We start from the raw sequence: 15262 nt of genomic DNA, 5'->3' as shown, positions 1-15262 counted from the left end.
TTGCACTTTCAAATCCACATAATGTGCCCAGAAATGCTGTCTATGTACAATGACAAATAATATAAAGCTGAATGTAGAAGAATAATTCTTTCCTTTTTCATAATCATACACCACATTAATCTCTCAGCAGCATTTTGTCAGATACTTATTTTCTAGATGACTTTGATTTTATGAGGATCATATAAAATCTGTGTGCTCTGGGGCCCGTCTGATGTTTTAACAGCTGTATATTATCGATCTGCAGGTCTGTGGCCAACGATCGCTTCAGTGTGTGGAAGCTGGGCATCACTCGCGTCCTGAACGCTGCTCACGGGAAGATGCACTGCCAGGGCAGCCACCAGTTCTACGGCTCAACAGTCGAGTATTACGGCGTCCCCGCTGACGATTCACCATCGTTTAACTTGTCGGTTTATTTTCACCCCTGTGCTGATTATATAAAGGAGGTTCTCAGTTCTCCGGGAGGTAAAACTGTCTCAGCTCGGGTTTACACTCTTAAAAATAAAGGTGTTTCATGATGCCTTTGATAGTTCCATAAAGAACCTTTAACATCTGAAGAACCTTTCTGTTTCGCTTCTTTATGGTGAAAGAAGGTTCCTCAGATTATAAAAAGATAAGAAAGAGATGCTTCTTTGGCTGAATGTTTCTTCTGTGGCATTGCTGTGAAGAACATTTTAAGCACCTTTATTTTTAAGAGTGTTGAATCTAAGTTTACAATTGCATTTAGTCATTTAGCAGATGCTTTTATCCAAAGCAACTTACAAATGAGGACTATAAAAGAGCAATGACATGCAAGTGCTCAGTTAACTTAACGCAGTACATGTAGCAAGGGCTTTTTTATTATATAATAAATAAAAAGAAAACAGATATAATAGAAAAAGAATAGAGCAAGCTGGTGTTAGAGGCCTTATTTTTTGCTTTTGTTAATTGTATAATAAATAAACAAGAAAACAGATAGAATACAAAAAGATTAGAGAAGCTAATGTTAGCTATTTTTTAGAGCTAGAGTTAGAGGGTCAAATAAATATAGAAGAGATGTGTTTTAGCCGATTCTTGAAAAGAAGTTGAAAAGTTAAATATTATTCTGTTGGACGAGCTTAAATCCTCCAATCCAAGCTGAGACGGTCAGATTTAATGTTTGAGAAAGTCCATCTGTTGTTGTCTGCAGAGCGTGTTCTGGTTCACTGTGCGGTCGGTGTGAGTCGCTCAGCGTCTCTGGTTCTGGCTTATCTCATGATACACCAGCATCTTTCTCTACTGGAGGCTATTAAAACGGTCAAAGAGCACCGCTGGATCTTCCCAAACCGAGGCTTTCTCAAACAGCTGCGGGCTCTGGATGCAACTCTACGCTGATCTGAATCCTGCATATAAACACCAACAACACACCAGCAGCACCAGCCGGAGTCAGACTGGGGAAAAAGGGTTACTGCATATAATAATACCACAGAAGATCCACTTTGGGGTTCCCAAAGATCCTTTCAGCGAGCAGTTCTTAATACAATCATTTTTAGTGTGAATATTTTAATAAACTAAAGAACATTTTTCCAGTATAAAGAACGAATGAAATGTTCCATGGATGTGAAAGGTTCTTTACGGAACCATCAACACCAAGATAAGAGTGTAGCAAGATTAGTAGTAAAATGTAATTAATTACTCTATAATTAATTACTTAAGATTTATTATATATTTAACAAGATAATACATGTATTTTTACTATGAATTGTTTTCTTACTTATAATTTATAGTGAAAAATAAATGGTTCCCAAAAGTCCCCATTATTATTATTATTATTATTATTATTATTATTATTATTATTATTATTATTATTATTATCATTAAAGCATTTTTTTTCTTTTGTTATATTTGCCCACAGCCAGATTTATTTTTTTTTATTTTATTTTTTTTTTTTATTTATTTATCATGGCTTTAATCAAACTCTTTAGAATAATTCAAAATTTCACTATAATCAAAAAAATAAAAATAAATAATAAATAAACGTTCTGTCACTCTCAGGTCATTCCTAAATATATATATATATAAAATAATATAATTAATTAAATATATATATAATTTTCTTATTTTTTGGTTAGTTTTGTACATTGGTGTGTTTTGTTATATTTTATTTTTTCACTGGCATGCCCAAATGTTTATATTATTTAATAATAATATTTAATTCTATTAGTAATAATATTTCATAATTTCACTCAATAATTCATCCAATAAAGAAAATGTGGTCATTATTTACTCAATGTCATATTTACCTTTATGTCGTTACAAAACTGTGTAAACTAAATTTATGTTTGGGTGTTTTGTTATATTTGCCCACAGATATTTATTTATTTATTTGCTCATTTTTATTTATTTATGTATTTATTTGTTTGTTTATTCACTCAGTTTTTTAAACTGGCATTACCAACATTTTAGAATAATATTTCTAATATAAAAAAAAAATCTAAAATAAAAAAATCACTTCAAAGAATCAAAGAATTCACCAAAAAAAAAGAAAGAAAATTCTCTCATTAATTACTCACCCTCATATCGTTACAAGCTTGTGTAACCAGTAATTTTTCTTCATATTTTTGTTTAGTGTTGTACATTCGGATGTTTCGTTATATTTGCTCACAGATAATTATTCATTCTTGTACTTTTCTTCAAAAGTACTGAGCAGAGCTGCATGATTTCAGTTTCTGAATTTAAATGCAAAAGTGAAAAAGATTTCAGAAGATTATCAGTGAATAATGACTTCAATTTTTATGCATTTTTGGAGTCCGACAGCTGTTCTCATTGTAAACTATGAAGGAAAACATAACAGAAAGGGTATCCAGATCAGATCTGTCTGTTTGCAGTGGAGTGTGTGAGAGTGTGTGTACATCATGTCTCCGTCAGTAAGACTATCCGCTCTCTAAAGCACTAAATTGGGTGACAGCTGTTGTGTGGGATCAGTGCGAGAGCCACGAGTCCGGAGCGCCAGGTCATTATAAACACACTCTCTTCATCTATTCGGTGGGTGATTCAGGAAAGAAGCGATGGCCCGTAAATACAGCAGGAAAGAGTATCTGTCAGTCAAGGACCTGGAGAAAGTTTTGGACTCGTGTAAGTTAAACTTGCACCAAATCGATGAGGTCTGGCCAAACCTGTACATCGGGAACGTGTGAGTACGAGCTGCTCAAGTCTTCGGTTTGACAGCTAAAAATCATATTCATACTGTTTTAAATGTGACGGCTTATTCAAATAGACTGATCTACATATTAAGATCAACAAACAACTTTAAACTATAAGTTCACAACACATTTTACTTCCATAAACTGATGCAGTTCTGAGATAAAATAAGGCAGGACTTTTATCTATCATTTAATTTTTTTAGGACTATATTTTATGACATTTTATCCATCAGAAATTGATTGGATGGTGAACGTTATACTACTGTAGAAAAAGGGTTATTACACTTAACTAAAACTAAAACCATAAGATAATGTATTACTTGAAAAAAGCTTGAAATAACATTTTTTGTATATATTAAAAAATGTAAAAGTCTATGATTATGAATAATTAGTTTATTTCAGCATGTTGCCTAGGCAACTTAAGATTTTAATGTAGTTTAACTTGAAGTACTTATAAAAGTAAAAGTAAAACTAATAAAAACTATATAGACATAAAAAAATTACAAGAACTAAAATGTCCTTAAAAATACAAGTTATTAATAAAAAAATAAATAAACAAAAAATTAAAAATAAAATAAACAATAAATCTTATTTATGTTCTATCAATGATACCAAAATAACTCTTTTGACTGTAATGGAGGTGAAACTCTTCCTTAAAGAAAGTAAACCAGGCTGATTTTGATATTGATATGTGACCAGAGGTCATGTCTAACCATCTTCTGTATGATTTTCCCATCAGAGGAATAGCACAGAACCGAAGCGCCCTGCAGAAACTCGGCATCACTCACATTCTGAACGCCGCTCACACCAAGAGAGGAAGCATCGCGGACCAGAACTACTACGGCACTAGTTTTGTGTACTGCGGGATCCCCGCTGACGACTCCACACACTTCGATCTGGACGTTTACTTCAAACCGGCAGCAGATTTCATTCACAAAGCTCTCAACACTCCTGACGGTAACAAATCACTTCAAATCCTCAAGAATTCACTCACAGAAGAAAAATAGCTTGTGCATGACTTTCTAAACATGCTCCTGGACTTACTGTGTGTGATTAATCAGTGCATGTTATTCTAAATAAAAAGTCTTCATAATCTTCTATAAAAAGGTAATTGCACCACCTCTGCGAAGACTTTTATTGTCGGGTGACGTCATGTAGGTTATATGTGATAACCTATAGCCAAATGGTGATTTAGGCTTAATCTGAAGCTGATGCAGCCTGTCTAAAATATTGATAAATGTGGCCAGTCATATCAAATAGATATATATAATTTTTTTTAAATTAATTAATTTATTATTTTTACATTTATTTATTTTTATTCTCTTTATTTTATTATTTTGTAATGCAATGCATTACTAAAATTTTGTAATGCAATGCATTACTGAAGTAAAATGCAAATAAAATTATAATAATTAAATTATTATTAATACTATTAAAAATATAAATTCATAAAAATTTTTTATTATTATTATTATTTTGCAAATACTATTTTACTAAGTAATTTTGTCTTGATTCTAGTAAAAATATCAAGATATATTAATTCAAGAAAATTCGTCTTTACATGTGCACACACACTTCCATAAAATGTTTTTTAAAGACTTTCATATTATCTGTTCATCAAAGATGCATTAAATTAATGAAAAATGCCAGTAAAGACATTTATAATGTTACAAAAAAATTACATTTAAAAATAAATGGTATTTTGAACTTTCTATTCATCTGTGAATTCTGAAAAATCAACATTGTTTCCAACATTGATAATAATCAGAATGTTTCTTGAGCAGCAAGTCATCATATTAGAATGATTTCTGAAGATCATGTGACACTGAAGACTGGAGTAATGATGCTGAAAATACAACTGCACATCACAGAAATAAATTACAGTTTAACAGATATTCACATAGAAAACAGTTATTTTAATTGGTAATAATATTTCACAATTTTTCTATATTTTTGATCAAATAAATGCAGCCTCGATGAGCAGAAGAGACTCTTTCAAAAGCATTAAAACGTCTTATCTGAGGCTGAAGTGTTTTACTCTCTGAAGGTTGTGTTGTTGGACGACTCTGCAGTGTCTGTAGAAACAGCTGTATTAATAGCAGTGAGCTCAAGGCCTTCAAATGAATCACTGCAATGAATTGTGGGTGTTATTTTTACCAGCGAGGAACGTGCAAGAATGAGAGGCTGCTGTCACGTCTTCTATTAAAACCATAAAGTCTGTATGTAACCAGATCTCTGCATTCCTTCTTAGGAAAAGTTCTGGTGCACTGCATCATGGGAATGAGCCGATCCTCGTCGCTGGTGCTGGCCTACCTGATGCTCTATCACGACATGCCTCTGCACGCGGCTATACGGCGCGTCATCCAGAAACGAGCCATCTATCCCAACAGGAACTTCCTGGCTCTGCTGCTGGACCTGGACCTGCAGAGGAAGAAGAAGCACAGACGATGTGTCCTGCTCTGAGTAAACAGCTACAGGACTGATCACGTGATGAACGATCGTAACACTGCGTCCTAACCAAGCGCTTTGATACTCCACACTGAAAGCGAAAACATGAATGCAATCGATATGTGATGCCTACAGTAACGTGGAGCTGGAATTTGGACCAATGAGATCTGATTGTGGGCGGAGCTTATGCAAAAGAAAAAGTTATTTTCTTTTCTTAAAGCAATAGTTTACCATAAAATGAACATTTGCTAAATATGTCCTCACCCTCAGGTCATCCTAATGAGTTTGTTTCGTTATCATATTTGGAAAAATTAAGCATTTCACCAATGGATGCTCTGCAGTGAATGGGTGCCGTCAGAATGAGAGTCCAAACAGCTGATAAAAACATCACAATAATCCGCTTTTGTCTTCTCCAGATGTTCACTGATGGACTGGAGTGCTGTGGATTACTTGTGGATTATTGTGATGTTTTATCAGCTGTTTAGACTCTCATTCTGACGGCACCCATTCACTGCAGAGCATTCATTGCTGATACACTGATGCAATGCTAAATTTCTCCAAATCTGATGATGAAAACAAACTGTCTCTCATCTGTCTCCTAGATTGTTTCTCATCTACATCTGGGATGGCTTGAGGGTGAGTACATTTTCATTTGTGGGTGAACTATTCATTTAAATAAAAAAAAACATGTTATGCTTATCACACACAAATATTGGTTGCAATAGTCCATTTTAACTAGATTGTTTTGTATATATATATATGTAGTTAAATTTCAGATTACTGCAACCGATATTTGTGTGTTAAGCATATCTCAGTCTCCTCTATGTAGAGTGTCTCAGTCGGTCACTAATAAGGGATGGTTAGGATGATGGACATCTAAGAGTCGATGAAGATGCTTCCAGCATCCACTGAAGGCATGAATGATGGCATTCGATCACTGCAGAGATATCTGACATAGTTAATATTTCAGTTGGTTTTGTGCAAATACTGTGAATTTGGACCTCAGTGAAAGGTTTGAACATGCACTTCATATGCAAACATATCTATGCACTTTCAGAGAGTATATACAGTATGATACAGAGAGATCGCCGGTGAAAACTGAAAAGGGTTTGCTATAAATCTGTGATGGGGAAAAAAAACAGATATATCATGCAATTTGACTTTAATGCTCAATGGCATTAATTAATGTCATTAATTACAGTCACTCACAAATACTCACAAAAACACAACACACTACCTCCTCTGGAGCATCACACACGACACACAACAGGACCAAAACACCACAGATTCACACAGTGTCACAGATACTGTACATCACTGTAGGTTACACATTTTTAAAGCTTAAAATAAATATTTAAAAAAAATCATGCTTTACATATGTAAAGTCTACATAAAATACATAACCGACTGCTTTTAAAGTACTAAAGGAGAAAATGTACAACCTAATACAATGACTAAATATGTTTAATTATTTTAATTTTTTAGATTATATCATTATTAAAACAAACATCCTTTGTCTGTTTTATTTATTCACACTTTGGTCAACCTTGGGTTGTTTTTAAAGGTGCTTTTTAAATAAACAATGAAATGAAAATAATTAATTCTATTATAATGTACAAAACAAATAAAGTTAATCTTGATTTCATGTTGACTTGATATTTTACTGTATATTTTATTTCTGTAGTTTTATACACAAGTGAGTTCATTTGTGTTGCTGGAAAGCTGCTTTTTACTGAAGTAATGATGCAGAAAATTCAGCTTTGCATCACAAGAATAAATTATATTTTAAAGTATATTAAAATATAAAATGGTTATTAAAAAACATTTAAAATCTTATGATCTTGTATGGTTTCTTCTGGATCCTGAAGAACGAGATAAAAAATCTTATGATCTTGTATGGTTTCTTCTGGATCCTGAAGAACGAGTGGGAAAATTCCCTGACATAAATCAATTAAACATAATCTTCCTTGAAGAACGAGTGGGAAAATTCCCTGACAGAAATGCATGATGCAGAAGCTGCCTTACAAGTATATAATGGAATTACATGATTCGATACAGGATTTCATTTCTCAATTAAAATTTGTTCTTTTTTTAAGTTGTTGCATTTTCTGTTGTTGTCAAAAACTCTGCTATTCCTGCTAAACATTCAGAGACACAATAAGGTAACATTCAGAGTTTAATACTGTAGTGCTTTCAGAACAACTAACAGGAGGGAAGGGGTTAAAAATGAAACATCGGTCCAAAAGGAAAGTAAATTCAGATCTAAAAATATTATGAAGATTGTGCACAATAAGACCAAGAATGTACCTTAAAGTAAACAAAGTTAATAAAAAAAATAATATATTTCAATAATTAAAATATATACATAAAAATAAAAATATATATATAATCAGGACATCAAGCCTCTTAATGTTCAGCGAATTAAAAAAATATATTATTAAATTTCCTATATTAAAATATATAAAATAATATATTATTATATTTAAAATCTTTATATATATATATATATATATATATATATATATATATATATTATATATATATATAAATTATTAAATAAAATATATTTATATATTTAATATATACAAATTAGAGTTAGAGTTCAGAGAATTTATTAAAATAATGTATTTTAAAAAATAAAAAGTAGATTTGTTAAAATATATAATTTGATACATTTTCTATTATTTTATACATGAACAAATTTAAAATGTAAACCATCTCTACCTTAATGAACTTCAGTTCAAAGACCATCTCAAAGATCCTCAGCTGTCTGTCTGTTTGAGTCTCATCTATATTTACCAAGACGCAAACATCACAAAAAAAAAAAAACAACCACACAATGAATACAGACCTGGCAGAAGAAACAGAAGAAGAGTTCAGAGAAACAACATGTGAGTTTGAGAACAGAAAAGGTTAAAAATGACATGTTCTCGTTGTACATCCAGCTCTTTTATTTCAAAAGATCAATCTAAATGAAATTCCTCAATGTGACCCATTAAAGAATGAGCACACAGGAAGTGGAGAAACAGGAAGTTGGAAACGAGACTCCGCCCATCTGTGACCTTTTGGCCCTCCTGCTAAAGAACCGTCGACCCTCCAGCGCCTATAATGAAGTCTGGCCCAACATCTACATCAGTGATGCGTGCGTATACTCCACCAGACTCGAATGCAACACTTTTAGTCTTTTAATTAATGTGCGTTAACTAATGATTTCCACTCAATGTTCGACCGCAGTACCTCAAAAATCAAATGCATGCAAATGCTATCAGCCCTCACCAGTGTTGGGGAAAGTTACTTTTAAAAGTAATGCATTACAATATTGCGTTACTACATAACAAAGTAACTACTTACGTTACTTAGTTACTTTTTATGGAAAGTAATGCGTTACGTAACTTGTGCTTTACTTTTTAAATATGAGCAGGGCCTGCTTGTTTGTTTTTAAAATAAAAAAGTTCTATTTTTGGCAAATATAAAAGCCTTTTCACACTAAAAGTGAAATTAATATAACCTCAGCCAAACGGGAAAGTTAATTTACATCCGTACAGTAGAATGCAGAAGAAGAAATTTCGACACACTTATAACAAAAAAATAAATAAAAAAAGACACAAAAATGTTTGTCTAGAGTAATTTTTACTTATTATTACGGTTGAACTGGATCATCGAAGGTCAGAAGTCAAAGACATTGGTTTATAGAATGGAATTAACTACAGTACATAAAGGATATTTGTGTTATTTAACATTTAATTATTGCAGGTTTGCATCATATTCTGAGTTGCATTATTTTTATTCATTTTGAGGAATACCGAATCAGATTTTTTTTTTTTGTGAGTGAGTGAGATGAATTAATGCATATTCATATTTATTTTAGAACTACAGTAACAGATTTCTCTCAGCATGGGGACAGGAGAGCTGTCAATCAATAAATATAAATTGGAAAAAAAGTAACTTGCGTTACTTATTTGAAAAAGTAACTCAGATATACTCTTGTAAATTAAAAAGTAATGCGTTACTTTACTAGTTACTTGAAAAAAGTAATCTGACTATGTAACTCGCGTTACTTGTAATGCGTTACCCCCAACACTGGTCCTCACGCATCACATGACAGAAGTTTGAATATACGTGAGTGCACATGAGATTTGAGAATTAACTCTTGTGTGATTCTCTCAGTACGACAGCGAAAGACAAGACACTTCTAAGACATCTAGGAGTCACTCATGTCATCAACGCCGCACACGGACCCGCTCACATCGACACCGGAGCTGGTTTCTACACGGACACAAACATAGAGTATCACGGCGTGGAGGCACCAGACAGCAGACACTTCGACATCGCACCATTTTTCTACCCAACAGCCAGTTTCATTCATGAAGCTCTGTCACAGCAGAGTAAGACACTGTGCACCTTGTGACCTTTTATACGATGAGTTGCATTATGTATGTTTCTGAATGTGTCTGTAAAAAAATATGTTTTTTCAATTGTGCTATTAGTGTACTTCATTTAAACTAAAAGATAAGAAAGCATACTTATGTACTTCTCAAAAAATACACTTAAAATTACATACTTGATGTATACTTACAGAAAAGTATTGCCTGTATGGTCTATACTTGTACTCAATTTTTTGATTGAGATATAGTTAGATAAAGTACAGTTAAGTATTTTATTTGTGTTTAGTATTTTGATTGAGTGGCCTATTAAATACTTTTTTCACATTGTTTTGCATACAGTCTTATAAACTTGCATGATCAAGACACCTTTGTGGTAGAATAGTTTAGGTTGTAAAACTTACAACTAAAAATGACAAATCCAGAAGTTTATTAAGAGTATGTTTCAAAGTTTACTCTCATAAACTAAACTAAAAAGTATTTACCAAGCAAACTATTAGTACAAATTCACTTGTAGTAAAGTTGCATTACAAACAAAAAATTAAGTTAATGTTTAATACTGTTACACTACTTAAAAGTATACTTTTATTAACTAAAAAGTACGCCAGTTTAGTCCCAAGTAGTATTGAAATAGTACTTACAAGTGTACTACTTGTGCATTGATTTCAGTGATTGACGTATTTTAGACATTTAAATTTATAGTCATACAAATTAAAATCAAATTACTTTTTGAACGCCTTCTGAATTCTAGGTCTCATTGTGAATGATTACTCGGTGATAATATTCCAAAGAAAAGTGTTTGATCAAAAAACACTGAACAAAATGACTAAAAACTTGATCTGAAAATGGAAAAAAAATAACATTTTCTTTGTTTTTCAGGAGGGGGGAAGGTCTTGGTTCATTGTGCCAGAGGAGTGAGTCGTTCAGCGACACTAGTTCTGGCGTATCTGATGATATACGAAAAACTCACAGTCGCAGAAGCCGTCGCTGCGGTTTGTGCCCACCGGAACATTTTACCCAACGCTGGATTCCTTCAACAGCTCCGTCAGCTGGACTCCAACCTCAACCTGCAGAGAAGACATGCGATATATTAGTATAAACAAAGAGGAATCTTTAATAACTAATTTACATTTATACATTTAGTAGACACTTTTATCCAAAGCGACTTACAGTGCATTCAGGCTAACATTTTTTACCTAACATGTGTTCCCTTGGAATTGAACCCACAACCTTTTGCGCTGCTAACGCAATGCAAAAACATAATTTAAAGGGAATAAATCACCCAAAAATGAAAATTTGCTGAAAATGAAATGTACTCACCACCTCAAGCCATCCAATATATGGATGAGTTTATTTCCTCATTTGAACAGATTTGGAGAAATTTAGCATCATGTTACATCAGTGTCTCAGCAATGGATGCTCTGCAGTGAATGGGTGCCGTCAGAATGAGAGTCCAAACAGCTTATAAAACAATCCACACCACTCCAGTCTGTCAATTAACACGTCCATCTGCCATAACAATGCCTCTCTTATCAAAATCCACAAAAATATTTGTTTAGGACTGTTTTCAGCTTCATCTGTGCAGATTTCTCTCCTGATTCAAAACACTTTTTTTACTTGAGAAAGCAATATTATGGATTATGGACTAATTTTTTAGGTAAAAAGGGTCAAAATAAAGATGATAATTGATGGACTGGAGTGGTGTGGATTACTTATGGATTATTTTTATCAGCTGTTTGGACTCTCATTCTGACGGCACCCATTCACTGCAGATGGTCCATTGCTGAGCAAGCGATGCAATGCCACATTTCTCCAAACTCATCCTAATCTTGGATGGCCTGAGGATGACAACATTTTCAGCAAATGTTCATTTTTGGGTGAGCTATTCTTTTAGAAGTGTGTGTATAAAAATAAAAGATAGAATTGCCATTTATGAAATGATGTAGAACAAACAAACAACTCTGGCTCAGACTTTAAGGGAAATAATCCTAATTCATGATGCTTGATTATAGTTCTCAGCATTAATTTGGGTTCATTGTTAGTTTACTGTAGTGTTCATGCCACGTCTTGTATGGGTTGAGAAACATATAAATGTGTTTTTTGGGGGGTTCAGCTCTCTCTAGTGAGAGAAAGAGGGAACAGACCTCTAAAAATAACCCAGAATTTAACACCCACCTCCAGCCGTTCATCAGACCAGAGCAGTCGACTCGGCTCAGCAAAGGCTCCCGACCCAACCTGAACACAAAAATACAGAGAAAGAGACAGATATTGAAGTCAGAAGTGATACTGAGACTCCTCGGGATGATCAAACAACATCCAGTTGTTGATTTACACGTAAAATGAGACGTAGTTCTGCATTCGGCCTGGTTTTCATTTACGCTTCAGCCTTTGGGCCTTATTTTTACCCTCTCATGCTGTTTTAATCGAATGCGTGTTTGAAGATGGCCTCAAGGAGGAAGTTTGGAGTGAAGTCTGAGGTTTCTGAAGAGAAAGAGGAATATGTGACACCAAACGGGTACGAGCTGGAGAAACACCTCACACACGGCAGCGTCGCCTACACACACGTCAATGAGGTCTGGCCCAACGTCTACATAGGAAACGAGTGAGTCATTTTGTTTGACTAACCCTAATATCAGTTGTGATGCTAATAATGCAGGATACATGAACAGGATGCTAAATCTACTCAATAACACATACACCCAATTATACAGTAAGCCTATTGATTATTTTCCTTAAACCATCACTAAAGTCAGAGACAGAGATGTTTTATTGTGCTACATTATATAGTAAACTGCAACTCTGTGATTTATTTACAACTTCTGAAAGGAATAGTTATCTAAAAATGAAAATTTGCTTAAAATGTACTCACCTTCAGGCCATCCGATATGTAAATGAGTTTGTTTCTTCATCATATTTGGAGAAATTTAGCGTTACAGCAATTGCTCACCAATGGATGCTTTGCAGTGAATGGGTGCCGTCACAAATGAGAGTCCAAACAGCTGATAAAAACATCACAATAATCCACACGACTAAAGGCGATCAATTAATGTCTTATTAAGCAAAATGCTGCGTGTTTGTAAGAAACAAATCCATCATTAAGATGTTTTAACTTTAAAATTCAAATCAGTCAGTTCTAAATTAATGCAAAAAATGGGAAATAGAGTCAGTGAAGAGACTGAACTATCACCAGATCCACATTTTAGACCGTTCACACCAAGAACGATAACAGTAATGATAATAATTATATTAGTGTCTATAGAAAAATTTGTTTATTTAGGCACGTAACCGCAGCTCGCGCTTTTTAAGTTTTATGGATTTTGATTGGCTCCGAAAGTGATTTAAACTATATCGTTCCTCTATTTTGTCGTTATATCGTTGTAGTTGTTCTCATCGTGGAGTTTGAACGATTTTTAATAGGTTACACTCATCGTTCTAAGTGTGACTGGAAAAATTCAACTGATCCATATGGAAAAAATACTTCAAGTCAATTCAACTTTATTGTCATTCTTCCGCATACACAGTATACAGAATTAAGTGGAGTGTTTTTCTATAGACATGGGATGGGAAGGCAGTTTAATGCTGGACTAGTCTAAAAGCGGTTGTGTTTCTGTGAAGAAACAGCAAAGGACCGATACAAGCTGAAGAGGATGGGCATCACGCACATCCTGAACGCTGCGGAGGGCGAGTGGAACAGTGTGGATACCGGCGCTGAATACTACCGAGACATGGACGTGCATTACTACGGGATCACGGCGGAGGACGTTCCTACGTTCAACCTCAGCCAGTACTTCTATTCTGCTGCAGAACACATGCACCAGACCCTCAGAAACCCCCAGAGTGAGCTCAAACACAACAGTTATTATTCAAGAGCGAATCAACATGCTGCCAGTCAATATTTGGACACATTTGATTGATTTTATGATGTTAAAACCGTTTGATCTAAAGCAGTGGTTCTCAACCAGGGGCCAGGGCTCATTGGGGGCCTCATTCAACTTCCAAAGGGGCCCTCAAGATGATTTAAAACAAGTATTAAAATAAGCTAAAAACAACTAAAAATCAAGATTTCTGATTTTAATTCACCCCATCAACGTTTTTTTTTTTATTTTATTTTTAAGATCTAGGATTCTTGCAAATGTTTTGATAATCCTAAAAGAATGTCCAATTTTAAAAGTGTGATTTCTAGACCTGAAAAAGTCATTTCTATAATGAATATGCATGAAAGTTGAATATTCAAGTAGAAACTGTGCGTACACATATTGTTAAAAATCCTTATGCTGTAAATCAAAGACTGGAAAAGTCATGCAAATTCATTGGTTTAGAAGAGTTGGATCCTTTTACTTATAAATTTTTTAATAATAATATTTATATATATTTTAGTTATTTAGTTTGGCAGAAAGAGTTAATGTGGGTATTTTTTTTTTCTCTTTTTTTCTTGTGGACAGTTGAGGACCTTCAAGTTAAAAGTTGAGAACCACTCATCTAAAAATCTTCTGCTTTAATTAATTGCTTTACACAGCTATTAAAAAACAAAAAAACTAAAAAAGATTTAAATTATTGAAGGAGAAGCATCATGAAATGCACATCACACATGTTCCTCCTTCAATATGTTTAAAAGCATCCCAGGATGCAGCTCATGAAGTTGGTTAATGAAAGTCCTGACAGAGCAGAGCCGGAATCTAGACAATGAAAAAGCTTAAATATAAAAGTTTTCATTTGTGCCATTTCTTTCGATCACAACATCATTCCCAGACTTCTGTGTTAGGCCATATTTCAGAGTTTTCGTCACTTATTCTAACGTGTGGAAGATTTACAAAATCATGATCAGTTGTGTCCGAACTCTGCTGGATGAGATTGTGTGACTCTTTATTTCTTCAGATAAGCTTCTGATTCACTGCGTGATGGGCCGCAGTCGCTCCGCCACACTCTTCCTGGCCTACTTGATGATCTACGAGCACATGACGGTCGTAGACGCCATCGACCACGTCAAACGCCGGCGCCGCATCATCCCAAACTGGGGCTTCCTGAAGCAGCTGAGAGAGCTGGACACACACCTGCTGGAGCAGAGAAGAGCTCAAAACACACGAGCGGACGACAGCACAGATGCATAAACACTAAAAACATTTACTGAGATAAGAACTATTTCTGTTTACATTTCTGGATGTAGACAGTGGCAGCCAGTGAATAGTGTTTAAGTTTTAGGTATGTTTAGGTTTAGTCTGATTCTATGCACACACAAACACACACACCAGGGTTATGACAGTTAACTAAAAGTGC

General features: G+C 34.2%; 4 protein-coding genes across 4 annotated transcripts; all 4 read left to right on the top strand.

Annotated features, from left to right (window-relative positions):
* Window positions 1-212: 212 nt before the first annotated feature.
* On the top strand, window positions 213-1787 carry LOC109110082 (dual specificity protein phosphatase 13-like; the record flags this gene model as incomplete). Its single annotated transcript, XM_019123125.2, has 2 exons — window positions 213-462; window positions 1166-1787. Coding segments are annotated over 2 exons (435 nt in total), but the record flags the coding sequence as incomplete, so codon positions are not given.
* Window positions 1788-2518: 731 nt separating this feature from the next.
* Window positions 2519-5969, top strand: LOC109110563 (dual specificity protein phosphatase 13-like). The gene is made up of 3 exons (XM_042734794.1): window positions 2519-3148; window positions 3898-4115; window positions 5410-5969. Exons 1-3 carry the CDS (start codon window positions 3024-3026, stop codon window positions 5619-5621), a joined length of 555 nt encoding a protein of 184 aa, XP_042590728.1. The 5' UTR covers window positions 2519-3023; the 3' UTR covers window positions 5622-5969.
* Window positions 5970-8457: 2488 nt separating this feature from the next.
* On the top strand, window positions 8458-11341 carry LOC109110381 (dual specificity phosphatase 29-like). The gene is made up of 4 exons (XM_042734793.1): window positions 8458-8497; window positions 8608-8748; window positions 9774-9991; window positions 10868-11341. Exons 2-4 carry the CDS (start codon window positions 8609-8611, stop codon window positions 11080-11082), a joined length of 573 nt encoding a protein of 190 aa, XP_042590727.1. The 5' UTR covers window positions 8458-8497; window position 8608; the 3' UTR covers window positions 11083-11341.
* Window positions 11342-11463: 122 nt separating this feature from the next.
* Window positions 11464-15211, top strand: dusp29 (dual specificity phosphatase 29). Its single transcript, XM_042734797.1, is given in 3 exon segments — window positions 11464-12594; window positions 13585-13825; window positions 14864-15211. Coding segments are annotated over 3 exon segments (639 nt in total). The 5' UTR covers window positions 11464-12429; the 3' UTR covers window positions 15097-15211.
* The last annotated feature ends 51 nt before the right edge of the window (window positions 15212-15262 follow it).

The sequence above is a fragment of the Cyprinus carpio genome, chromosome B12 (assembly GCF_018340385.1).
Source record: "Cyprinus carpio isolate SPL01 chromosome B12, ASM1834038v1, whole genome shotgun sequence".
In the NCBI taxonomy this organism is placed as follows: Eukaryota; Metazoa; Chordata; class Actinopteri; order Cypriniformes; family Cyprinidae; genus Cyprinus; species Cyprinus carpio.
This window is presented reverse-complemented; position numbering and strand designations above follow the sequence as displayed.